At 45.9% G+C, this 26717-nt stretch overlaps 1 protein-coding gene across 1 annotated transcript in view; it reads left to right on the top strand.

Annotated features, from left to right (window-relative positions):
* MAN2A1 (mannosidase alpha class 2A member 1) overlaps positions 1-26717 on the top strand; it is a 1212885-nt gene that overhangs the window by 556367 nt on the left and 629801 nt on the right. Inside the window, exon 9 of the mRNA XM_078675492.1 lies at positions 5246-5448. Coding sequence (XP_078531618.1) covers positions 5246-5448 — 203 coding nt within the window. The remainder of the gene's footprint in view (positions 1-5245; positions 5449-26717) is intronic.

Below are 26717 nucleotides of genomic sequence, written 5' to 3' on the forward strand. Positions count from 1 at the left end.
TGGAATTTTTCTATATTTTGGAACCTTTGTCTTCTTTTTATTGTTAGTTGGGGACATCCTCTTCATGTTACATAGTATGCTTCTCCCCCTGGTTGAATGTTCCCTTTGAATGGGTTTTCTCAGAGTCCCTCTTACGTTTATTTAAGAGTACTTAGGTGCCACCCATGGGCGCTGACGTCAATTCTTTCTTGTTCCGTGCCAGCAAGCACAGATCCCGATTGAGCACATACCTTAGTCCCTTTTTGACTACTCTTTTGAGACTTTTGTCTCCCCCCTTTTCTCTCCTGGTGCACGTAGGGATGCCCGGCTTTAAGTCTTGTGGGACATGCTGCCGTAATATGTCGGTGGTGGACCCCCACAATGTGTGCCTCTACTGCCTGGAGACAGGTCATGACTCTTGGGCCTGCCAGGACTGTCGAGCCACGGGCCCCAAAAGCCTTGCGGGTGTGGCTTTGGAAATTGCTGGAAATTCGGCATTCGTCACACCGCCGCTCTGGGTCCAGGGCCCGTTCCCGCATCCGCTTGCGGGACCGGAGCCGTTGCTCCTCGAGCTCCAAGTCTTCACCTTCGGATTCCGGTAAGCGACGCCATAAAAAGAAGTCGAAGAAGAGTGTTCACTCTCCGACGTTCCCTCGTCGCTCATCGGAGGCGGACAAGGGTGACAAGGGTTCTGCCCCTGCGGCTCCTCTGGAGCCTGGGAGTCCCACTGCCTAGCCGCCATACCCGGGTCCATCGGCGACTCCCGAACAGGTGCAAGAGTTTCTTGCTGCCATGGACCGCCTTTCTAGGCCTCGGGCTCCCACCGGCGCGCCTTCGGGCCCTTGGTCCCGTGTGCAGATCCTGCTGGCCTGGCGGCTCCGCCACCACCTCTGGCGCCACAGGATCCTGCGCCACTGGCTCTGGCCCTGGCGCCAAGAGGTGCAGTGCTGCCGGCTCCGGCGCCTTCCTCGGCTCCACCCCCGGCGCCGCACTGGGTGCCGATTATTCCACCCCTGCCCCGGTTCCAGGACCATTTTGTTCCAGCCTGGGATGCACATTGGGAAACGGCTCCAGCCCGGCCGGCGCGGTTCCCGACGCGGTTCGTCCCTTCTCCGTCTCTGCCGCCGCGACCGGCTCCCTCTACGCCAGAGGCGGGCGACGACTGGGATGAGTCCGAGGACCCTATTCCCTGGCAATGTGATTCCAAGCAAGATTGGATGAATGACCTGGAAGACGCTAGCAAACTCGATGTCTCTTCTGACCCGGGGTTTGCCTCTCCTCCGCCTACTCCGCTTTCTACACCATGGTGCTCCGTCGGGCTCTCAATCTCGACCTCCCTACAGTGGCCCTCAAAACCAACATCCTTACAGAGGTGCTCCAGACGGCGTCTACATCCTCGGAGCCGGTGCTTCCTTTCAATGAGGCCTTTACTGAAGTCCTCTTGGGCACTTGGTTGCGGCCAGCCACGGGGGCACCGGTGGATAAAAACTTTGCCAGGCGTCACCGCTACATCGGCTGCCCTCGACCCGGGAGACTGGATGGTAGCTTTGGACTTGCAGGACGCTTAGTTTCACATCCCCGTCCTGCCGGCCTCTCAGGCGTTACCTGCGGTTCACGGTAGGCCAGGAGCATTTTCAGTTTGCCTTGCTGCCCTTCGGCCTTACCAGCGCCCCTCAGGTGTTCATGAAGGTGATGGCGGTGGTCACGGTTCACCTGCGCAGGTCGGGAGTGTCATTCTTTTTCCTTACCTCGTCGACTGGTTGTTGAAGGCAGGCTCGCCCCAGGCAGTCATCAACCACCTTCAGACTACGGAAGACCTCCTGCAGTTGCAGGGGTTCTCCCTCAACGTGCTGAAGTCGCACCTGAGTCCCTCTCAGAAGCTCCCCTTCATCGGAGCACTTCTGGATTCAGCACTGTTTCGGTTTTATCCTCCCGAGCAGCGAGTCAGAGATATACAGGCTAGATTCCGATCTTTCGGCCTCTATCCTGGGGTTCAGTCAGGATGACCCTACGGCTCCTGGGCCTGATTGCTTCCTGCATCCTGCTGGTGACACATGCCAGATGGCATATGCGGGCTCTGCACTGGGACCTGAAGTTCCAGTGGGCGCAGCATCCGGGCAACCTGTCCGATCATGTCCAGATCTCGGAGGGCACTGCTTAACAATTGCAGTGGTGGCACACGAATCGAGATTGGGTGAGTGGCAGATCCATCTCCCTTCCCCAACTGGAGCACACAGTGGTGATAGACACGTCACTCCTTGGATGGGGTGGCCACTTGGCAGAGGCGGAAATCAAAGGCCCCTGGTCTCCGGCGGATTCCCGGCCCGGCTCCATATCAATCTTTTGGAGCTTCAGGTATTCCGACTTGCACTGAAATCATTCCTTCCCTCTCCCTGGAGAAGTGTAGTGTAGGTGTTTAAGGACAACACTACTGCCATGTAGTATTACAACAAACAGGGCGGGGTGGGGTCCTGGACCCTATGTCAGGAGGCTCTGCGCCTCTGGACATCGCTGGAACATCAAGGCATTACCTTGGTGGTTCAAACCCTGGCAGGTTCTCTGAACGCCAGGGCGACAAACTCAGACGCCGGTGCTTGATGGATCACGAATGGCGTCTGAGCTCGGACGTGGCGCAAGGTGTCTTTCAGCAGTGGTGAGAGCCTTGGTTAGATCTATTCGCCACTGAAGAGAACACGCAATGTCATCAGTTCTGCGCGTTGGAATTTCCAAGGCGGCGCTCGCTCGGCGACGCTTTTCGTTGCGAGTGGAGCTGCGGTCTATTGTATGCCTTTCCGCCTATACCACTTCTGCCCAGAATGCTGGAGAAGATCAGGCGCGACCGGGCCCAAGTTATCCTTGTGGCTCCATATTGGGCACGAAGATACTGGTATCCCGAGCTGCTCAGCATGGCGGTCGATCCCCCGATCCTTCTGCCTTTTCAGGAGGATCTTCTGTCGCAGCAGCAGGGGACGGTCCTGCACCCGAAACTGTCCAGCCTCCACCTCCATGCGCGGAGATTGAGCGGCGACAGTTGACGGCTTGGCTTTCGACCTTCCACCCGAAGTCTGCAATGTTATTCGGCAGCCAGGCGTCCCTCCACTAAAACGGTATACGCCTGCAGGTGGAACAAATTTGTGCCATGGTGCACAGCAAAGGCTGTGGATCCCCTTTCTGCCCCTCTTTCTGAGGTCCTTCTGTTCCTTCTCTCTTTAGCCCAGCAGGGCTCTGCTCTGGGCACTATCAAAGATTATCTTTCGCCCATCTCCGCCTTTCTACGGCTTCCAGATCAGCCTTCTCTTTTTAAGTCCCCGGTTGTTAACCGTTTCCTCAAAGGTATTACACATACTTTTCCATCTGTGCCTTTCATAATGCCTCAATGGGACTTGAATATTGTCTTGACCTTTCTGATGTGCACTCCCGTTCAGCCCCTTCATAGCTGTCCCTTACGTCTTCTAACTCTCAAGACGGCTTTTTCTAGCTATCAACTCTGCAAGAAGGGTGAGTGATCTCCAGGCTCTCTCTCTTCTAAACCTCCTTTCCTCTTTGTTCATCCAGACTAGTTGGCTCCCAGGGTCCCGTCCTTCTTTCTTGCCTAAGGTTGTCACGCCCTTTCACATCGGGCAGACCATCACTTTGTCCACTTTCTTTCCGCCTCCGCATCCCTCTAGGGAGGAGGAGAGGCTCCACCGTCTGAACCCAAAACGGGCGCTTGCTTTCTATCTGCAGCGTACACAACAGTTCCGGGTGGATGACCAGCTCTTTGTTGGATACGTTGGCGCTAAAAAAGGTCAGGCCGTTTACAAGCGGACCATCTCCCGGTGGGTCGTTCTGTGCATCAAAGCATGTTACTCCTTGGCTAAGAAGGAGCCTCCTCTGGGGCTGCGTGCCCATTCCACCAGGGGCGACGGCAGCCACTACTGCCTTGGGATGCGGCGTTCCCTTGCAGGACATTTGTCAGGCAGCTACGTGGGCCTCGCTGCACACGTTTACCAATTACTACTGCCTTGACAGTCAGCTTCGGAGAAACGGCTTCTTTGGCCATTCTGTGCTCCTTGACTTTCTGGTGTAATCTTGTTCGCAGACCCACCACCGGGGTTGGTATTGCTGGGGTATCTATTCTAAGGTAAGGAATCTATCACTAATGTGTCTCTTTCAGATGCACAAGTTACTACTTGTGTAACTATATATCTATAAGAGACATTAGTTATTGATAGATTCCTTACCGCCCCATCCATCTTCCCCGTCCGGCAAACTGATTACTAGGGTTAAGGTCATCCCTTTCAGGACCCTAGTTTTATGCACCAATGGTCAGTATCTTGCATGGCTCTGCGTTCCTGGCACGGAAAGTCGTGTACAGATCTGACATCTTGGCTTTTACGACTCCAGTGACAGTCGCGGAGCCGCAGGACGCCACCTACTGACGTGCAGGGGTACTGCTAAGCAAAGATTTCTGGATCCAGTCTGACGCCTGGGGATATTCTAAGGTAAGGAATCTATCACTAACTAATGTCTCTTACAGATATAAAGTTACACAAGTAGTAACTTGTGCTTTTAGTAGTTTGGGGAAAGTGTAATGACATACCTATGTATTAGATGAAACAAAATACCCTCTGCCATATGTTAGCAGGGTATTGCAAGACAAGTCAGAGTTCCATGATCTTATAAAGTAACTCAGCCTTTGGCCTTGTTCTGCTAAGTGGTCAAGGAACTCCACGGTGACTTGCAATATTCTTAGACTGGCAGTGGGAACTTTATAGTGGATTGTGCCTACATAACAGACTTGGGGTGCAATTCTGCTGTTCCTGTAATTTCAGGGAAGTTGCTTCCATCAGTTTAAAAATTAAGATCGATGTTTTTCATAAAGGAAAAGGTTGCCTCTATTCTTTGAAAAAGAAATTGCATTTATCCTTGTTTATACTAATGTCTGATCATTGTCTAATAGAACTGTTTGGGCTTGATGTCTATAATCTGTGCACTAACAGTTTACACATGCTGTGATTCCCTGTGTAAGATTTGTATTGTTCCTCACTGCCATCTAATCTAGTGAATGTTGGAGAACATCACATTACGTGTTGATTAAAAAAAATGTTTTTAAAGCAAAAATGTTTTGCTTAGAACTCGCTTGCTTTTTGGAGACCTATTTACTTACCCAGATGCTGGTGCAAAGTTGGAAACCTTAATATGTGTCACTCTTGTCTTCATTCTGTAGTTTCTTGACATCAGTTTGTAATGTGTTGTACTCACTCTTGACACATTTTCTTGTTAGGCACAGTTTGGGACATTATCAGACTACTTTGCGGCTCGTAATAAATTTGAAACTGTGGATCAAAAAAGCAGCAAACCATTGTTTCCTGTTTTGAGCGGAGATTTCTTTACATATGCAGATAGAGATGACCATTACTGGAGTGGCTATTTTACATCACGGCCTTTCTACAAACGACTTGAGAGAGTCGTGGAAACTAACCTGAGGCAAGTATAACCATGTTACTTCACATGATGGAAGAAAAGTAAGGAGAAAAACACATTATGTTTACTCATTTAGCTTGGTGTTTATCCTTGAAGTTTAAATAGCATAGTGGTTTAAGAGCACAGGTAGGGATTTGCTCCCCAGAATATTACCTCCTCATTTACTTTGTTACAGTTGTGATAGAATGAGGAGTTCATCCCCCCTAGCAGACCGTCATTGTACTCCAACCTTTATTTCTGATAGGCTAAAAGTCCCCAGACTATAAAGGGTAACTCGGTTCTCTAAATTTCAGTGTAATTCTTTATTTCCACATTTGTGTGTAATCTTCATTGGATTTATTTCTTGATTACCTCTCTGGGGCGTTTGACATGAGAAGAGGAGAGGAGGCTGGCTGTCTGGAACATAAAGAAGTGTAGGCGGTCACTTTACTTAAAGGTATGTAATACAGGCATGCGAGCAAGATGTATTAGCCAGAAATGAAGCTGCAATTTTAGCACTTTATGTTTGATGCTTACCTTGATTGCCTCTTTTCAGAAAAAGTAGTGGTAAAGTGATAACACCCAGCAAGAGTCTAGCAAAATAAATAAATAAATGAATAAAATAAGGAGGAAGACTATACTGGAGATCATTATTGGTGTGAACCAATCAAGACTGGCCTGCACATAGTTTGTTTTTCTGATTGGTTTATACATCTCCAACCATAGCTGTTTATGTTTAGATCTTACAGGCTATTTTTTATATAAATACAGAAGGCTTGAAGAGCTCTTTGTTTAGTGATGTTTAAACCATGGAGGGTGAATGGTCCCAGAAACGTCTGCATAAGGAGAGCTCTTCATGTTAGGATAACAGTCACAGAAGGTGCATACAATCCAGAAGGTAATATTCTTCTGCCAGATCTGTCCAAGTAATCCAGTAATCCAGCACCTTATTGATGCTGCTGTGGTTACAACTTTGCAAGCTGTTTCCCAACATTTTAAAACTATGATTCTGCAAGATTGGACGATAAGATTTAACTGTTCCTCAGTTCTTGCAGAAGACCTATATACAGGAAGGTGCAGGTTCTGTTCTTCTGCTTAATGTTAAGATTGATTCCATGCCGGCTACTCTTACTCGGAAATCTTAGGTAAATCCAGAGGACTTTATGCCTAAGAATAATAAGACTGAGACAGTCTTAAAAATACTTACACAGCTCTAACTCTTGCTTTGAGAACAGGAGTATATGCTGCTTATACCACCAATGTTTTGTAAAGGATGTTGACAGTCTGGCTGGGGTACTGCAGGACTTGCAGGAGGAAAGGACTGTTAAGACATACTGGACAATCTGGAACTCTAGGCAAGGTTTCTGTCAGACATGGGCAGTGACAGTCTAAGGACTTCAGCCGTGGCAAGTAGGTGGCTCAGTCTTGGACTGATGGCACATTTGGCTGGAAAGCAGAGAACGTGTAGAAGGTAGCATTATTGAAACTTCCTTTCGTTGGGATCAAGCTTTTTGGGGAAGAGCTAGATTCCATGTTAACAAAGGCTTTCTGGGATCACAAACATGCATAAGTTCTTCATTATCTTCATCTCGGCACTCTTACAAACAATCAAGAAGAAGGCAGTTTTTTCAATTAAGTAGAGAATGCAAAATGTATTCTTCCAATGAACAGTCTTGGAGCCATAAGGCAGCACTCATAAAGCAGTGGAGATATTTCCACAGGTTGAAAGTCAAATTTAACACATTTCAGAGGTCTGGGAAGATGTTTTGGATACCTGGGTTTTAAACATTGTCAAACAAGGATGCAGTATAGACCTCTGCTTAAATCCTCCAGAACAGGTGTTCATCCGTACTTCTGTTTCAAAACACAAAGGAAAGGTTAAGGATTTGTTCCTGAAAAACAATTCTGATAGAAACTTCTAACAGCAGATTCCTCACCTTAGAATCTTGAGCAGTACCTCTGCGTGCACGTAGGTGGTGTCGTTCGGCTGCGAATCTGTGTCGTTCAATCTGGAAATGACCTGTGGTGCCCATACAGGCACCACCCTTTCTCTCTAACATCAGTTCCTTTTGTTCTGCACCAACAGTGCGGACTCGGAGAACTAGCTCGGTCATTTTATGACCGAAGTTTTTTTGACGTGTTTGAGTTTTGCTCCCAGTGTGCTAGGACATCATGTATTTTTCAAGACCTTCAGGTTTTAATCCTTGTGGGATTGTCACAGGCAGATGTAGGTTCCCCTCTTGGTGTGTCTCTGGGGCTTGGCATGAGGACACGATCCCAAGGCCTGCGTCGGGTGCAAATAAATGCACCTGAAGGTGGTTTGCGACCGGTGCAGCAAAATAATACTTTGTGTTGCTCCCGGTTCCATTCTTGTATCTGTGGAAGATCTCAAGGCTGTTCCAGCGTACGATCATCTTCGCATTTCAAGATCTCAACATCAAAGGCGGGTTAGTCCAAAAAGCACAAGAAGAAGAAGCTGAAGTGCTCTTCAACGTCTTTGCATTGTGCTTCCTGCCTCTGTCGCTGTACAGCCAGTATCGGGGGCTACTCTGTGCACTCCCAAGTTTCCCGGAGCGACGCCCACCCGACTCAAATAGTTTTATAACTCCATGCATGTTCTGTTTGGGCCACTAACTCCCTTTGGAGAGCCTTATGGGCCCACAAAGCCTCTGTTTTGTCCGTGTTGATCTTGAGCGAATTGGCCTGCATCCAGTTTACCACAAATCGCAGTACGTCTTTCTCCACAAATCGCAGTACATCTTTCACCCGGGTGTGGGCCTGTGGGGTGTTATCTATTTGTAGAATGATTTGCGTGTCGTTCACATAGTTGAATACCTGGCAGTCCCTCAAGGCTAGGTCCTTTATTAAAGGTCTGAGGTATATGTTAAATAGGAGAGGGGACAGTGCAGACCCTTGTGGGACCTCCACAGGGAATGGACCCCCTCTCTGACACCCAGTCGCCCATCTGGATTTTTTGGGTGCGGTCTGTCAGGAATTAAGTAATACATTGGAGGATTGACCCTCCAATACCAATGTCTTGTATTCTTTCCAGGAGTTGGGAGTGGTTGACCGTGTCGAACGCTGCCGTCAGGTCTAGTAGAACTAGGACACATGGCTTCTTGTTGTCTGCTGTAATCCTGATTTCATCAAGTACTGACAACATCACCAACTAAAAACTATGGTGAGTTCTGAAGCCAGCCTGCCTATCTCCAAGGAGGTGGTGGTCCTCTATGAACCTGGATAGAGTTTGCAGGACATGGTGTTCAATAATTTTGGCCAGTAAAGGGAGTTGGGATATGGGTCTGTAATTTTTCATATTGGAAGTGTCAGCTCCTGTCTTCTTGAGTAGGGGGATAACTCTTGCTTCTTTAAAATACCTGGGGACCTTCCCAGTTTCCAGCGAGAGGTTCAACATAGCGAGGATTTCACCCTCAATTGCTGGAAGAGCAAGTTTAAAGATCCTAGGTGGGCAAGGATCTGCTGGTGAGCCAGATTTGATTTTGATTGCAATGCGTCGCAGGGTCTCTAGGTTGAGAGTTTGAAAGGAGGAGATCAGCTCTACCCTATTTCCCTGTGTCACCACCTCTTCATTGAGGAGTTGCTTAAAGGGGGATGTGTCAATGTCAGCCAGGATGTCTTGTACTTTATCGGATAAGTAAGATAAGAATATATTACATTGTTCCTGGCTGGACGGTGTATCTAGCTACTGTTTTTGACTCAGTTTATTGAGGAGTTTAAATGTTTCTTTTTCTTTGTTCGTTGCCACCAAGATTCTATTTTCATAGTATTCGGTTTTCCTGCTGAGAAGCGCTTTTTATAGGTGGAGACCTTTGCCCTGTAATCTACGAGACCCTGAGGCTCCTAAGCTTTATGCCAGTCTTTCGTGGTGGCGAAGCGTGCGTTTCAGAGCCCTGAGCTCCTTCGTGAACCAGGGTGCGCCCTTGTTTCCAGTTTTAATTTTCTTGACTGGGGCTAATTTATTAATGGCAGATGATAGCTGGCTGGAGATGGATACGGTTCACTCTTCAATATCCGCTGTCTCTGGCCCCCTGATGGGGTTTTCTCAAAGGGTGCTCTCTAAGCTAGGATCCTCAATTTTATTCCAAGTTCGTACTAGTTTCCAGTTGGGTGGTGAGCGTAAATCGCACCTAGCTAGGGGGAGTAGAAGATTAACAAAATATTGGTCTGACCCTTCACAGGGAGTGGTATCCACTAGGTTCACTTATGGGAGAGTTTCCCAAACCAGGTCTACGGTGTGTCCCTTCTCATGGGTAGGCGTCATTACTAGCTGTTTCAACCCTAGACTGGTGAGCGTATCCTCTAGCTGTTGGGCCTGTACCCCTCTAGGTTGCTGGTCCCAGTGGTAGTTAAAGTCTCCTACCACCAGAAGTTCTTGGAAATGTGAACGGAGATTAGTGACACATTCAGTGAGGAGATCCACGAAAAGCGGTGGGCATTTAGGCGGGTGGTATACTACCATGATTGCTATACTTGAGGAGCTGTGACAGACCTTAATTATTAAAATATCCGCCCCTTCCAAGTTTTCTCCTGACAACTTCTCAATTGTCAGTTGATTTTTGTACAGAAGCAACACCCCACCTCCTCTTTTTCCTGCTGACCTGTTATGCCAGATGGCGTCATAACCATCAGGAAGTCATGCAGTTATGGTAGGTCTGGAGTCCTCATCGAGCCATGTTTCAGTCAGGGCAAGGATGTCAGGGGCATCTTCTTGTAGGGGGGTGAAGACCTCAAGGGCATGTTTCTGTATGGAGCGCGTATTGAGGACAGAGATTTTCATATTATTACTTCCGCCAGGATTGTAATGTTCCAAGAGTGTGTGTAGGTAGAGAGCTAGGAGTCCTTCTCTCTGGAGTATATTTACTGTTTCTGGTTTTAGGGGGCTGGATCTAAGACCTAGGGCTCGTAATTCATCGCCCGAGTATGAGGGGAATTGGCCAGGGTTCCTGGCCCCTGGGCCCATATGGGCACAGACTGGCTTGCCTTAGGTGAGTCCTTCTCAGATGCTCCCCTTCATCTGAGCCAATCTAGAGACGGTTTAGTTTTGTGCGTGCCTTTCCCATGGGAAAGAGAGTCTAGGACATTGTGACTATGATCCAAAACTGTCAGCCTCTGTCCTGGATCTAAGTGAGGTCGACTCTGAGGATGCTGGGACTGATGGTATCTTGCAATTTTGCTGGTACAGAATGCCAGGTGTCATATATGAGCTCTGCAGTGGGATCTGAACCCTAACTGGGCCCAACATCAAGGGGACCTCTCTGACCTGATTTTAGACGCGGCTGCAAAAGATTTGCAGTGGTGGTTATGAACCGTAATTGGGTCAGCTGCGGACAACTCTCCCTCCTCCACCCAATGTTGACAGTGGTGAGGGAAGCATCGCTTCATGGTTGGGATGGCCATCTGGGAGAGATGGCGATCAGAGTCCTCTGGTGTCTGGCGGAGTCCCACTCCATAAGAAACTTCTGGAGCTGAGGGCCATGCTCTTGGTGTTGAAATCCTTCATTCTATCCGAGAAAGGGAGGCTGTTGCAGGTGCTCAAAGACAACACCACCACCATGTTGTATTGTAATAAACAGAGCAGGAGCCAGAAAGCCCTACACCTCTTGAAATGGCTGGACTACAAGGGGTTTTCCTGATGCTGAGCTACCTGGCAGGATCTTTGAATGCCAGCGCAGACGAGCTCAGCCATCGGCACATAGAATGTCACGAGTGGGGTTTACATCCAGAGGTGGCACAAGGTCTCGTTTGCGAATAAATATATTGGCTTGATCTGTTCTCCACTGCTGAGAATGCACAATGTCAGCACTTTGATGCGTTGACGTTTCCAAAGCGCCTCTCGTTCTGAGACGCATCCGCCTTAAGTGGAACTCTGGACTCCTGTATGCCTTTCTGCCAGTACCCACCCAACCCCCAGTTCTCAGGAAGATTGACTGAGCCCAAGTCATCTTAGTACCCCAGGATTGGGCATGGAGGGTATGGTACTCAAAACTCCTGGGCTTGAACATTTGTCCTTCGATCAGACTGTACCCATCGTCTACCTGGAAGGCCCTGCTGTTGCAGCAATATGGCAGGGTTCTGCATTCCTTTTCAGTTTCTGTCTTCATGCTTGGAGATTGAGTAGTGACAGCTAAACACCTTCAACATTCCTCTGGCGATGGTTGTTTTCACCTTGGCAGCCAGGCCCTTCTCGACAAAAATGGTATACTCCTGTCATTGGGACACAATTGTGGCTTTGTTTCCTCAGCCAATCCGATCTCTCTATTATTTGAAGTGGCGTGAAGTTCCCGCATGACCCCCGCATACCCAACCAGCCAGATATCTATACATTTTCAATCTTAATATTTTAAAGACCGAACATATTTAGACCAAGTCACAACAAGCAGCTTTCTTCCAAATTGGGTGCAATTCCATCCAGCCGGTTAGGTTGTATCGCTGTTCTAAAATGATTTTGGAAATTCCATGGGGTTATTGCATTTTTGGACCTCTCCTGATTCCACTTGATATGGTTTGAAGAACCTCCTCGAAGGTTGAATTGGAAAAATTATGTAAACAATTCACTGAGCGTTGTTTTTACTGACCAATTTATATACAGATTGTAGAGAGTCAACCAAGTTGTAGCTATATGATCAAAGTTCACGAGCTCAGGATGTTGCTCATTCTGGATAGGATTCTTGTTAGTCTCTTTACTAACTGAAATGACTGATAGAAGAGAAACATCAATGGCCTGAATTTGATGGGCTTGTTCCTTCAGTTTAGATCAAGTTTTGTGAGAATCAGCCCTGACCTCATCCTTATAAACTCTTAGTGCTCTAGAGCAATCAAGGTAGTAACCTGAAATATTTTAACATTTAAATATAGCAAGATAGGCAGAAAAAGTCTCAGCAGTTTGCAGAGGAGCAGTGGAAATACTTGTATCTAGCCCTTCCTCCAAAGACAAATGGACTAGTTTCTCAACAGCTTCATTTGAAGCAGCCGCTCCATATTTCACTGAACGTGCTGCTCCCATGGCGGCATGAGTTTGCTGCTGCCCTGCAGAACACATTCATTGTGATAGGGCACCCTGTGCCTGTTTGAGCCGGTCACACCTGCTTAAAGGTGTGCAGTGGTGCAAAAAGGACAGCGTGCCCTAAATGTAATATGGGACCAGAAACTCTTCTTGTGCTGAATACATCAGATTTTGACAGACAGTTGCTTCATAGCATTTTGAAAGGCATTCTAGTCATCCAATAAGGGACTAGACTATTCCCATTAAAGATACTGCCAACAGTATTGCAAATTACAAAAACTTCCTGACAGGAATTAAGAAAGTATTTGAGTGTTCTTGGATTTCCATGAACTTTCTCAATTAGGTAAGGAAATGGCAGATCCGAATAGTCTGAAGTGTTGCCAAGGCCTATCTGAAGTCTGTATTTATAAAAGAAAGATTTTGGACTAGGGTTTTCAAGTCATTTGCTGTTGTTAGCAGGCTTAGCACTTGATCTTTATCTTTTTGTTGCAGGAGGTTTTGGAGTGATACTCAGTAAAAAGCTGGCCGTGACAGGAGCTTCTTCGTCTTTTTCTGGTAAAGAAAATGTTTGTCAGCCACCCTGAAGGCCTGGACTGGTTACAGGTTTATCCTAGGTGTAAGTAAAAACAAGAACTGTAATCCCAGTGATCCACAAGGGAAATAAAACTGAAAACCGGGAGGGAGGTGTGGGGGGGACGGGACTTCAGGACAGGTGTTCAGTATTAAGGCTGCTTTAAACAGTAAATGTCAGAGTACCAAGAATCCTCAAGCAGTACAGCTTCAAAATCCACAAGAAGCAGCATAGGATCCAAATGCACAGAATGGAAGAGCTGAAAGCAGGAAGGCACTAGAATATCAACAGTGAGAGCAACAGACGGAAAGCATAAAGAGCTATGATATACCAAACGCCTGAGCCCAGCTCTTTGTATAGTCAGTAACAAATAAGTAGGAGGAGATAAGAAACTTAAATTAGCCAATGTAGTAAAGGAAATAACAAGGAGATGTTATAGGTAAGCTGTAGAAACCCCAAAGAACTTCCCAGAATGGATTATTTGTATGTTGAAAGAATAGTAGTGCAAGGAAGTATAATTCCAAGTTGAATACACTGGCTTGCTTGGCTGCCACCTTTTATTGGTGACATCAACCTCTTCCAGTCCCACCCAGGTGTCTTCTAATATGACACCTCCTTCAGTGATAAGACTCAAGCAAGGCTCCAAACGTGTATCTTCAGGCTGTGCTGCTGCCTGGTCCACCCTCCTGCCAGCACAGTTGTTGGTATGCACTGGACCCTTGTGCTCCCTGCTCATGCACTGACACTTCAGAATTCAGTTGCTGCCAGATATGCTCATAATAGCTATAGCACTTTCTCACTCATCAACTTTCAAGTGACCCCAGACCAGAATGAACCCTAAATGTAGGAGACTTTTCATATCGCAAAGGCACAGCTTTCAAGACATAACCAGGTGGATGGGAACAAGAAAAGTCTTAATACGTAGAATAGAGTGTGGGCACTAGAGGGTCAGGCGCGGCTGCAGGAGCTACAGGGATCAAGGGAAAACTGATTCTGGGAGCAGATGTTGCAGATACTGCAAGGCTGAAGAATCCTTGTCATCAGGATACTTAGGGTCTGATGTACAAAGTGATTAAGCATTCACAAACCCTAAATTACAGGGTTTGTAGCTGCAAAATTACTTTTTCCGATGTATTAATCCCATTTTGCGATTTGGGAAACTGCCGAATCGCAATTTTGAAGGGGCTTGTTACTGGAGTTCCTTCACCTACTTGCAAGTCAGTGAGGAATGTATAAGTGCTTTCCAACCATAATGTAAAATCTCCTAGCTTTCATAATGGAAAGTTTCAATTCTCTTAAGGACACTAAGGCGACAATTATGTTCAATCTTCCTTCTTTTATTACTTCCAGCAGACTTCAACTTTAACCAACTACCTTTCCCAGAATTTCACGGGAAAGGACTACAAATAAAGTTCAACCAATCACAGACTGTTCAGTTCCTTACAAACAGACATCTGTTGGTCCACTTCCTCTTTCTTCAGTGCATCAGAAGAAATCCAAATATTTCCTTTATTTTCAGTTGGTTAAATCAGAAAAACATACAGGATTTAACTTTGTCACCTTGGATAGACTCACAATCCCGTTGTAATTAAAGACAAATACACGTCATATTAGAAATAAAACATCCTATACCTGAACATATGATTAAAGAAAAAATATACTTACACCCTTAGAATGCCCGTAAGAGTAACTTGAACCAAAACCTGTCCTTTTAACCATGCAGGGTTGGGAATTTCACACAAGCCTGGGAGGGAATAATCCTCGCTTCTGTGTCCTTAATAGAATTAAATGTTTCTGTTATTAAAGCTAGGAAATATTTAATTCTGTGTCAAGACCGGAGGGAGGATTATGCATGTTCAAAGCTTGTTCACCACCAAAGATGCCATATCAATTACCGGTTTGAAATAAAACTACTTATTATTATTATTATTATTATTATTATTATTATTATTATTATATTTAAGTTTATAGAGCGCACAGCTACCCGGAGGTTTCCCGGCGCTAAGAACAGGTTGAGGGCAGAGCACCGGCAAGATTAGACTAGAGAAAAGGGGAGATCTATCGGTTAAACCACCAAGTTTTTACATCCCTGCGGAACTTGAGGTAGCTGAGTTCAGTACGCAGGGGGAGAGGAAGAGAGTTCCACAGCGATGGAGCCAGATAAGCAAATGAACGACCGCCCATTCTGGCTTTTTTGATCCTGGGGACCTGAAACTTGTGCTGGTTGGAAGAGCGAAGGGTGCGGGAAGGGCAGTATTGGTGGACTAAAGTTCTGAGATCAGGGGGGCTCTGCCTGCGTTGATTTTGTGCATAAAGCAGGGGGCCTTGAACTTTATGCGATTTTCAATGCGGAGCCAATGAAGGCTTCGTAGGGAGGAGGATGTGGAGGACTTGTTGGGAAGATTGCAAAGGAGCCGTACAGCCATGTTCTGTACCGTTTGCAGTTTACAAGTCACTTCCTTGCAGGCCCCTAGAAAGAGAACGTTACCGTAGTCCAGTCTGGATGTAATTAAAGCCTGGACTACTGTTTGTTTTGTGTCCTGAGGAAGCATCCAGAAGATCTTTCTGAGCCATTTGAGAATGGTTGTACAAGTGGAAGAGACTCTGACCGCATGTTGCTTCATAGACAACTGGTCATCAAAAAAGATGCCAAGGTTGCGAGCGGTTTTGGAGGGGACAGGGAGAGTGCCCATTTGTGGTGGCCAGTGGTGAGGGCCCCATAAGGTGGTATTGTGACCAATCAGGAGAAGTTCTGTTTTTCCCCCGTTAAGTTTTAATTTATTTTCGTACATCCAGGTAGCAATATTGTTAAGTCCTGAGCAAAGGGAAGAAGTAGTAGAATGATGGCCCGTGGAGAGAGAGTAGATGATCTGGGTATCATCCGCGTAAGAATAGATGGTGAATCCAGCTTGCTCCGCAATGGTGGCCAAAGGTCTAATATACAAATTAAAAAGTAGGGGACTCAGGATGGAGCTCTGGGGGACGCCATAAACAGATTTATGGACTTTGGAAGCAGATGTAGAAGAGAAGACTTGGAAAGTTCGATTGGAGAGGAAGCTTGCAAGCCACTCAAGGTCTGAGCCAGAGATGCCGGAAGACTTAAGGGTGTTAAGAAGGTTGGTATGGGAAACGTGTCGAAAGCGGCACTTAGGTCAAGCAAAATAAGTCCAGGTCAAAGGTGGTGTACTGACTTGAATAGTGAGCGGGAATCACACAGGTACAAGTGTGAAAAAGAGTATTGAGTCTTGCTGGGCTGAAAAAATCCCATCAGACCACCCTTATGGCGGCATATCATCATATGGGGATTGGTAGTCGCTCCAGCCTCCGCCTAAACCTTCAAGTGGCGGTGCATAAGTGGGGAGCGGCAACTTTAGCCACAGTAGTGCTCAAAGAAAAAAGTAGAAAAAAGTGCAGTGCTGTTGAGAAAGTGCTTGCTAAAATTGGCTACCCAGATTGAAGGAATTACTTGCAGGAATTAATCTGGGTGTCAAAATTAAAAACATGCCTGGTAGTGGGTAAATAAGACTACATTATGGAGCTGTGCAGAGTGGTCGACTAGTTTCAGCTAGAAGGAGGATTGCTCCAACTTTCATCAGGACCTTGAAAAAAATATAATAAGCTACTGCAACACAGTGTAGGGGGTGTATACACATGTAAAAGAGAATAAGTTGTATCAATAACATGTAATATACTCAAGAAAGTCATATCTTCCCTTCAAAACTTGCAACCCCAGTGTCCACTGATAACAGTAAAAAATCTTCTTCCTGTCAAAAAGCACTGCACTTTCTCAACAGCACTTTTTTCTACTTTTTTCTTTGAGCACTACTGTGGCTAAAGTTGCCGCTCCCCACTTATGCACCGCCACTTGAAGGTTTAGGCGGAGGCTGGAGCGACTACCAATCCCCATATGATGATATGCCGCCATAAGGGTGGTCTGATGGGATTTTTTCAGCCCAGCAAGACTCAATACTCTTTTTCACACTTGTACCTGTGTGATTCCCGCTCACTATTCAAGTCAGTACACCACCTTTGACCTGGTCTTCTCTTTCTGTGTTTTTCATGTTGTTGTAAGGGGCATGAGTTGACAGGTCTTAAAATTATTTCCCCTCTTGACCCTCCACAAATTTGTTTTTCAAGCAAAATAAGTGCCACAGTTTCCCCTTTGTCGACCTGGCAGCGAATGGTCTCAGAAACCCCCAAGAGCGTCGATTCTGTCGAAAAACCAGACCTGAAGCCAGACTGAGATTGGTGAAGAAGGTTCCATGATTCAACGTGTTTGGGAGTTGTGTATTAATGTGTTTTTCCAGAATCTTGGAGTAGACCGGAAGGAGTGAAATGGGGCAGAAATTGGATGGGTTATTGGGGTCTGCATTTGCTTTTTTCAATAGCGGTACTATCATGGCGTGTTTCCATGCGCTGGGGACCTTGGCTTCCCTAAGAGAGGTGTTAAGTAGTTCTAGAATAAGATTAAGGGAGGAGGTGTCTAGGGTTTGTAAAATTTGGGGGGGATAGGATCCTTCGGGGAGCCGGATTTAATGTTGCTAATGATATCCTGCAGTGTGGGGATATCTAGAGGGTCCCAAGTAGTTATCTGCTGTAAGGAAATGTGAGGAGTATGATCCGGTTGCTCGGATACACAGGGGACAGGCAATGCAGGCCGCTCAGAGGGTGAATGGGTGGGGATAGGGTCTTCGAAGTCGGCATAGATTTGATCAATTTTGGAGATAAAGAATTCTGCCAAAGTATTGCATTGCATTGTGTCTAGACATGGGGCTTTAGGCTGGCAGGATGCAACAGAGAGCTCCTGTACAGCTTTAAAGAGCGATTTGGGGCGGTTTTGTGCATTAAGTATAGTCACAGTGACATATTCTGCTCTAGCTGTGTTGCAGAGTGCATGGTATTTGGCTAAAGTCGTTTTGTACAGTAACTTGGTGCAGTGGTCATAATGAATGTGCCACTTCCGCTCAAGGTTTTTGCAGATGGTTTTTTCCCTTTTTAACAGGTCTGTGAACCGAGGGGCGGGTGGGTGGTGCAGATTGTACTTCTTCTTTCGCTGAGGGAGGCATACATTGACAGCCGAGGAGAGCCAGCTGTGAATGGCCGCCTCCGCTTCAATGCTAGTCACGGAGGTGAGGGGCTTGGTGTTCTCAAGACAGGGGTTGAATTTATCGGGGTCCAGATTTTTCCAGTTTCTGGTTAATCTTGGTTCTGTGGGAATTACTGGAGTCTTGGGGGACCGATTGATTATTATCATAAACTCTACTAGGTAGTGGTCTGACCAGGGGATAGGTAGGGGAGGCCTGCTTGTTATAGTATCCAAATTAGAAAAGATGGGATCAAGAAGGTTCCCTGCCTTATGAGTTGGGCCCGAATTATGTAGAGTGATATTCAGTGCTGCTAGGTCCAGCGTGAGATTGGTGCTAGTGGGGCAGGATGTGTCATTAAAGTATATGTTTAGGTCACCAATGAGCAGGAAGTTGGTAGCGTTTCACAGCATGGGGGCTATGTGCTCCGGAAGGGCGGTAGCCCACGAGCTGGCTGGGCCAGGGGGGCCGATAGATGAGTGTTCCGGAGAGAGTGTAATTTGGGGATAGCAATAGTTTAAACAGGCCGGCTTCACTGTTGGGGATATCTAGATCCTCCCATTTACAGAAGTATATTCGTTTAAAAATGATGGCTATCCCTCCTTCCTCTTTCCCCGCCCTATTTTTTTCGATGTAGGTGTAGTTGTCGGGGAGGGCGGATGCTATATCAGGGCCGGAGCTATAATTTAACCCACATTTATCATTTAAACATGGAGTGCGAAGACCAATCAGCCCCATTAATGATATCTTATAGTCTTGCCACTAGAGAGAAGACTTTGGAGGCCATTGCCCTTCTCACAGAGTGAGCTCCAAATTGCAAAACGTTAATGCCTGCTTCCTGCATGACCCATCGAGCAATGGTGGGAGAAGACTGCATTGAAAGATTTTTGGGGGAGATATAAACAATTGTCTTTCACCCGGGGACGGACCTCCTCCATCATGTTTTCATATGCCTTAAAACACCTTCCTTCACATAATTTGGGATATCGATTAAAAGCCTGGTAGGATACCATCTTAGAATTGGACATGGTCCTCCTTGTAATGTGGAACTTGACACCTTGTGGAGTAAAAACACGACCTGTGATATTCAGTGCCCGAACGTCCAAAACTCTGTAACAAGAGACCAGACTTAGCAGCATTGCAAGTTTCGTTGATACTTCTTATCAAGACAGCTGGCATGATTGAGGACCAAATTGACGTCCCATAGACTGGAATACCTGGGTTCCGGGGCAGACCCAGGTGAATTCCTCTCATAAGTTTACATACCAACGCATGTTCCCACAGTAGAAACCCCTGTACTGCAGGTGACCAGCAGAAATGGCTGACATGTAAGAATTGGGCATCCGATACGCCAAACCTTGCGATGCCAAGGATGTAAAAAAAAATATTGTTGGTACAACGTCACACCCCATGGAATCTTCTTCACTGTGTTGAACACACCAACAAACCCATTTTGACCATGCAGTTTTGTATCTTTGTGTGTTTCTGTCTGCCCATGCCATGGCTAGCATTCTTCCAGCCTCTTGTGAAAGTCCCGGGTCACTCCATACCTTCCTGTAATCCTCCATGCCACTAGGGACATAGGTCCTTGTAGGATTAACGGATAATTACCCAGACGATTCTGAAGGAGATCTGGAGTGTAGGGTAGAAGGATTGGAAATTCCCAAGAAAGTTCCATGAGAATCGGAAACCAGCCCTGAGACCTCCAGAGTGGTGCGACATGGACCACTCTCACCTGTTACCTTCTCACCTGTGTTGACAACTTCATAATTATTGCGAAAGGAGACAACATGTAATCCCTCCACCCTGACCAAACCTGCAAGAACGCATCTGTCGCCGCTGCCTGTGGGGCCGGCTTCCAGCTGAAGTATCTGGCCACTTAATGGTCCAGACGGGTTCACCGAGAACGGATCTCACTGTTCCGTTTTCTGAATATCTGTGGGTCCAACTGCCACAAACTCATCTCGGTGTAAATTGAGTCCTTGGAAACAAAGAACTATGTACTGCACAGCTATAGGGCACTAACGCCTCTAAGGATTTCCTTCAAAAACTTCGTGCATGTTACAAAAACATTTATTCATATATTATTCATGTGTTTAGAGTCTGAAATCAAAGTCATCATTAGTTTAAAGAGAACATATAAAAATGAGAAAAGTTCAGATTAAATTAAATGCATGTATGTCAAGTACAAATATTAGTCAGAGAATTGTACTTAAATTCAAGGTTATCAAAACTCAAAACAATCCAAACTTAAAGCAACCCAATGCATTTCGGGTTCATCATGAACCCTTCTTCAGGGGTTTGTGTATACAAATATAAATTGTTCACAGATATTAGTGTTCAAATCCTTCGGGAAGGTACAGATAGGGAATCTACAACAAAAGATATACAAATAGCCACAATTAGATAAATGCACAGTATATATAATTAACCATCACCTGTCTCCTCAGAGTTTGCATTCTCCAGAATTACAAAGTGCAAAAGTAAGTTTAATGATGAAAAAGGTATGTGAAGAAAAGGAAACAAAACTAAAAATATCCACGCTGTGAAACAGTAAATAAGTATTCATAGGATAGTCCCTCTTCCACCTAGACCTAACTTGATGCACATTAACCAAGAAGGGTCTAAAATTGTTCAAAAATCACCCAAAATTGACCAGAATGTGTCATAAGTTGACCCAAACAGTGAGAAAGTATTTAAGTACCTAGCAATCAGCCGAAGCTAAAATAACCTGAATCGTGTGGTGAAATTCAATAAGAATTCAGCAAGCCACCTATAAACAAGACGACAATTATATCACAAAAATGTCTAGTCATGAACACTAGCCACAACGTCTACGGTCAAGGTAAATGAAAGTAACATACCCCAAATGTCCGAGAACCAAAGTCAGTTGCTCCTGATGATCGTCTTGTTTATAGGTGGCTTGCTGAATTCTTATTGAATTTCACCACACTATTCAGGTTATTTTAGCTTCGGCTGATTGCTAGGTACTTAAATACTTTCTCACTGTTTGGGTCAACTTATGACACATTCAGGTCACTTTTGGGTGATTTTTGAACAATTTTAGACCCTTCTTGGTTAAGGTGCATCAAGTTAGGTCTAGGTGGAAGAGGGACTATCCTATGAATACTTATTCACTGTTTCACAGCGTGGATATTTTTAGTTTTGTTTTCTTTTCTTCACATACCTTTTTCATCATTAAACTTACTTTTGCACTTTGTAATTTTGAAGAATGCAAACTCTGAGGAGACAGGTGATGGTTAATTATATATACTGTGCATTTATCTAATTGTGGCTATTTGTATCTTTTGTTGTAGATTCCCTATCTGTACCTTCCCGAAGGATTTGAACACTAATATCTGTGAACAATTTATATTTGTATACACAAACCCCTGAAGAAGGGTTCATGATGAACCCGAAATGCATTGGGTTGTTTTAAGTTTGGATTGTTTTGAGTTTTGATAACCTTGAATTTAAGTACAATTCTCTGACTAATATTTGTACTTGACATACATGCATTTAATTCAATCTGAAGTTTTCTCATTTTTATATGTTCTTTTTGAACTAATGATGACTTTGATTTCAGACTGTAAACACATGAATAATATATGAATAAATGTTTTTGTAACATGCACAAAGTTTTTGAAGGAAATCCTTAGAGGCGTTAGTGCCCTGTAGCTGTGCAGTACATAGTTCTTGGTTTCCAAGGATTCAATTTACACATTATAACAAAGGGATTTGGTACCCCTCCCATTGCACTGCACGCATACACATTTAAAAATTGTTGATTAAACATTCTTATATCTTTCCTTTTGTTGACATAGGTGTGCAGACCCACCCTTTGTTCACACAAACTCATCTCGGACAATTCCCTCGAGCACCAATCCACTATTTCTTTTGAAACTCCCGGAAGATACTCTGCCATAACTGATACACACAAAACGTGCAAACTTCTTTGACCAGATCCGCTAAGACTTTCAATCTGGTGCCCCCTGGACGATTTATGTACCAGACCACCGAAATGTTGTCCATTTTTAGGAGGACACAGCTTCTCATCTTTTCCTTGTTCCAGCACTGCACAGTTTAAGAGCCTGCCATCAACTCAAGACAATTGATGTGAAGTGATTGTTTTTCTGCTGACCATTTTCCTCCAGTAAAGTAGTCCAGGCAGTGCACCCCCAACCGTTTTTGCTGGCATCGGACTCGATAACTATATCAGAGTCTGAGACTAATATGGCCCTCCTGTTCCAGGCCCCCATGTGACCCAACCACAACTTCATCCCAATCTTGACTTCTTCCATCAGAGGGATTTCCTGCAAATATTGTAGGCTTTTGCGCAGGTAGAAGGTCTTGACCCTCAGGAGGACCCTATAATGCAATGGGCCTGGAAATATTGTTTGTATGGAGGAGGACAGGAAGCCCACTATGCGAGCTACTTGATGCATTGAGGTTGAGGTTCTGGGCAGGGTCTTACTTTGCTCTCTCCGATTTTTTGCTACTCTCCTGGAAGGAAGACTGAGTCTTCCTGATGATAGTACAAACCACAAAAAGGTAGTCTGTTTGGACAGAATCAGCAGGGACTTCTTGATGTTGATGACAGACCCCAAGCCTTCCAGCAGGTGGATTGTCATCTGCAACTGATCCCGCAGCCTTAATGGGCATTGGTACTTGAGAAGGAAATCGTCACGGTAAATTATAAGGCGATAGCCTTGAGGAATTCCATCACCGGCTCCAACACTTTGGTGAAGCAACAAGGGGCCAAGTAGAGGCCAAAAGGCAGTGTCTTGAGTTAGTACATTTGTCCTTGCCACCTGAACTATAATAACCTGCCCTGAGGGGGAGAAATAGGAACCGTCAGGTATGCATCCTTGAGATAGAAGCGTATCATCCAATCTTCTGGCTGCACCAAGTTTTGCAAGAGATGAATACCTTCAATCCTGAAATGGCAGTAGACCAACCACTGGTTGATTACTCTTTGATTGATCATGGTTTGTTGACCTCTGCCTCGCTCCTCCACCGTGAATATATTGCTGAGAAAACCAAGAGGCCAAGAGGTCATGAGGGTCAAGCTGTAAAGGGGTGATTGTGTCTCTGCGGAGATCCGCCACCTCTTGATTTATCAGGGCTGTCTGGTCCTCTGAAAAGACCAGGGAGCGTAGGCACGAGTGCTGGCTGGGGAATCTCTAGAACTCAATTTGGAAACCTTGGACTGTTTGCAAAACCCATGCATCGGAAGTAATTGCCTCCCAGTTGTGCAGAAACCATGCCAAGCGACATAGGTAAGTCAAGGTAAACGAACACTCACTGGACTGGGCTCCATGTAGTTGCCCCCTGGAGGAGCCTCTGACTTTGCATCCTCTTTGTTTTCTTCTGGTGGGGATGAGTTCCCCGGAGTGGGATTGGTCCTGGTCTCTTCTGCAGCCTTGACCCCTTGAACGACCTTGCGTGTAAAAGTAGCCAGTCGATCATAACAAAAATTCAGGGATAGAAAATCTTTTTGAAGAAAGCCTGTGCCTTATCTCACATTGTAAAAGTGGAAATAAACTTTCCCATCTACTTAACAAAGGGCTCCCCAAAAAACCCTGCCTGAACCTCCACTCGGCCTCCCTAGAAGCTTTGTCCCCCAGCTTGGGGTCCACCTTGATCAGGAGAGAGCGTCGTCTCTCCGTAGACAATCACAATTGGCATTACCCAGAATTATAACAGCACATTGCGCCCACCCGGACAGGACTTCAGGGGAGCGTGTGGAACCCGAGGCCTTGGCCTCCTCTGCTAATTCTAATTTTTTTGTAAGGGGTCCTGTGACATTCTGGAGTTTGTCCTGGCAGGACATCCAGGACCTATTAATACCCCTTCTGGGGTCACAAATGTGCTTCTGGAGGAACATGGTAATTTCGGGTGTCTATTTCAGGAGTAATGGCCACCTTGCCTGACAGAGAGGGATATGGCCCCTCCGCCCTGAATTTTGTCCGCACTTACTTCTCTAGGGGCTTCCTGAGGTGGCTTGCCACATACTTGTTAACTTTCGCTGAAGGAAACCAATCTGCTGACTGAGGGTGGATGAAGTCATCTGGGTGTAGTATGTCACAAAGGTCCTCTGCCTCTTGAGCGTCAGAGGGCCCAAACAAAGTAGGAACCGGGGATGAGTGCCAAGAACTGGAGGAGCCTGCCTCATCATTGGAATTCCTGTGAAAATCCTCATCATCTGGTAAGGGAGGGGAAGCAGACAAATCTTCCAGATTGCATTAGGCGTCTCCAGCACTTCCCAGGTCAGGAGGAGTCGGGCGTGGAAGAAAGGCCGCTTTAGTCTCTCAAAGGCACACACGTCCATACCGGAGTCCATCTTGTGCTCGAGAGGGAGTTGTGCAGGTGCCCGTATGGGGCTGGTCCAGAGAAAGGTTCAGATGGTCTGGACAGGGGCACTCTAGTTGTATGTGAAGAGATGTATACAGTGATGTTTAAAAATGCAATACCTAATTGGTATAGCTTGTCAGTAATTCTGAGTATAAGCCTGTAAAGAGAGAGCACAATTATTGCGATGCGCTCCCAAAGCGCAGACAAGGTGTCACCTAAGGGAGAAAAGGTGATGCACAGTGATAGTAATTATCATTTAACGCTGTTGCCGTGACCTATATCAGTGAAGGAACGGGGAGACAGTACACACAACAAACCAACATAGAACATAAATCACACACTTAATAAGGATTGTGATCCAACTGCTTTCTTGATGGCTAAGAGAAAAAAAGGCCATCACGAAAGCAGTTGGATCACAATACCAATTAGGTATTGTATTTTTAACCGCATGCGTGCGGTAGGATTTCCGCCCGTACGCTGGGATTTACGGATTCGCACTTTACATGACGAGCTGGGCTCGTCATGAGCGTGCGAGAAGGCTACCTCATGACGAGCCCAGCTCGTCATCAGCGTCGAAGGGGTTAAACATCACTGTATATATCTCTTCACATATTGATAACAACATAGTGAGTGACTGAGGGATCGCACTCTGTCCTGACGAAGAAGCATCACAAGCTTCGAAATGACTCAAAGGAGGAAACGCACATTACTAGCGCAATCTCTCCAAATTCACTTTTTTAACAATTCCAGCCTATGACCAAATAAAGTTTTTTTGAATACATAAGGCCAGGTATTTTTTAACATCACTCTTATTCACTTCTGACCCTTTCTCACTCACAACATATACACCTCACATAGCACTTCCAATCTACCAGTGCTCCAGAGTAGTCGCCAGTCGCAACACGCCCCGTAGCGGGGTTGGGAAGACCCCGATGATGAAGCATGACACCAAGGGCCCTTTTGGTGTGTGAGGGGTATTTTAACAAACATTGTGTATGTCTGACAACTCTTGACATACAATAATCCCTCTCTGAGGTGGTTCCTTTTGTTTCATTAAACTTATCTGGAGGTAGTATCCATCTTAGCACTCTCAGAAGCGCTACCTCTTCACTCCCTAATCTTGTTTTTTGATATATTGGCCTTAAGCCATGTAAATAATGGCCTATTATGTCCTTTTTAAAAAAGAATATAATGTTGCAACCCAGCCAATCAGCTGCCTGCACCCTCTAGAACACTCTCAGCAGAGACAGGTTCTATTCAGATTTTCACCGCACTTTGTGTGAAAGGTCCTGAGTGCTACTCCGTTTTCTTCAACTTTCACACATCTTGTCATCATGCCAGACAAAAAAGGTCTTTTCCACCCATGTAAGACTTGGGGTAAGAAAAGAGTCTATGTGGATGATCCACATAAGACGTGTATTTGCTGCCTTTATCCAAGGCATGAGGTGAGAGAATGCAAGTTCTGCTGCATCTTTTCAACTAAAACCCTTAAGGACCGAGAGGTAAGTTTGTTATTGTGGCCACTAAACACCAGTCGCCTTCTTCGGATGGGGATGGTGAGAGAGCCTCTACATCCCATAAGAGGGCCAGATCTAAGGACAGTTCCTAAGGCGAAGGTAGGAAACATCATAAGCCTTCCCAGGACTCCAAGGCTTCTAAAAAAGAGAAGGGAGCTAAGCACTCCTCTGAGCCGGCGTTATCTGTACCTTCTACTCCTTCCAGGAAGAAAGGAGATCATCCTAGAGCCTCCTCTTCAGATTTTGTAGGGTGGAAATCTCTTAAAAAATCATCGTCAACAACGCTCCCTCACTCAACGACATTGAGTGTTACATCGACGACAACAGTGACAGCAATCCAGGCTCCAATACTGTCTACTAAAGTCTCCACGTGGACGACGAGGACCCTATCATCATCAAAGACAGTCGACGCTCCCTCGTCGAGTAAGATACCGTTAGCGAAGATCATGATGACAGACTCATCGACGAGTGCCCCGTCGACGACCACTACTCTTCCGTTGACGATGACACTGTCGTTGATGGTACCGTCGACGACAATACCAACGACAATGGAATTTTCTTTACTGCTCTGTATGCACCGTCGACACCGCCGTCGACGAGGATTACTGAGGTTACCAGAGTGACCTAGACTTTCGTACGCCAACCATGCAAGAATTTAATAAGGTTTCGCCCTTTCTCCCGTCGCATCCGCTGGAGGGCTGTGTAGAAGCGGATGAAGAGGATGTTAACGATGTTGGTCTTTA

Source organism: Lissotriton helveticus, chromosome 2_1 (genome assembly GCF_964261635.1).
Source record: "Lissotriton helveticus chromosome 2_1, aLisHel1.1, whole genome shotgun sequence".
Classification (NCBI taxonomy): Eukaryota; Metazoa; Chordata; class Amphibia; order Caudata; family Salamandridae; genus Lissotriton; species Lissotriton helveticus.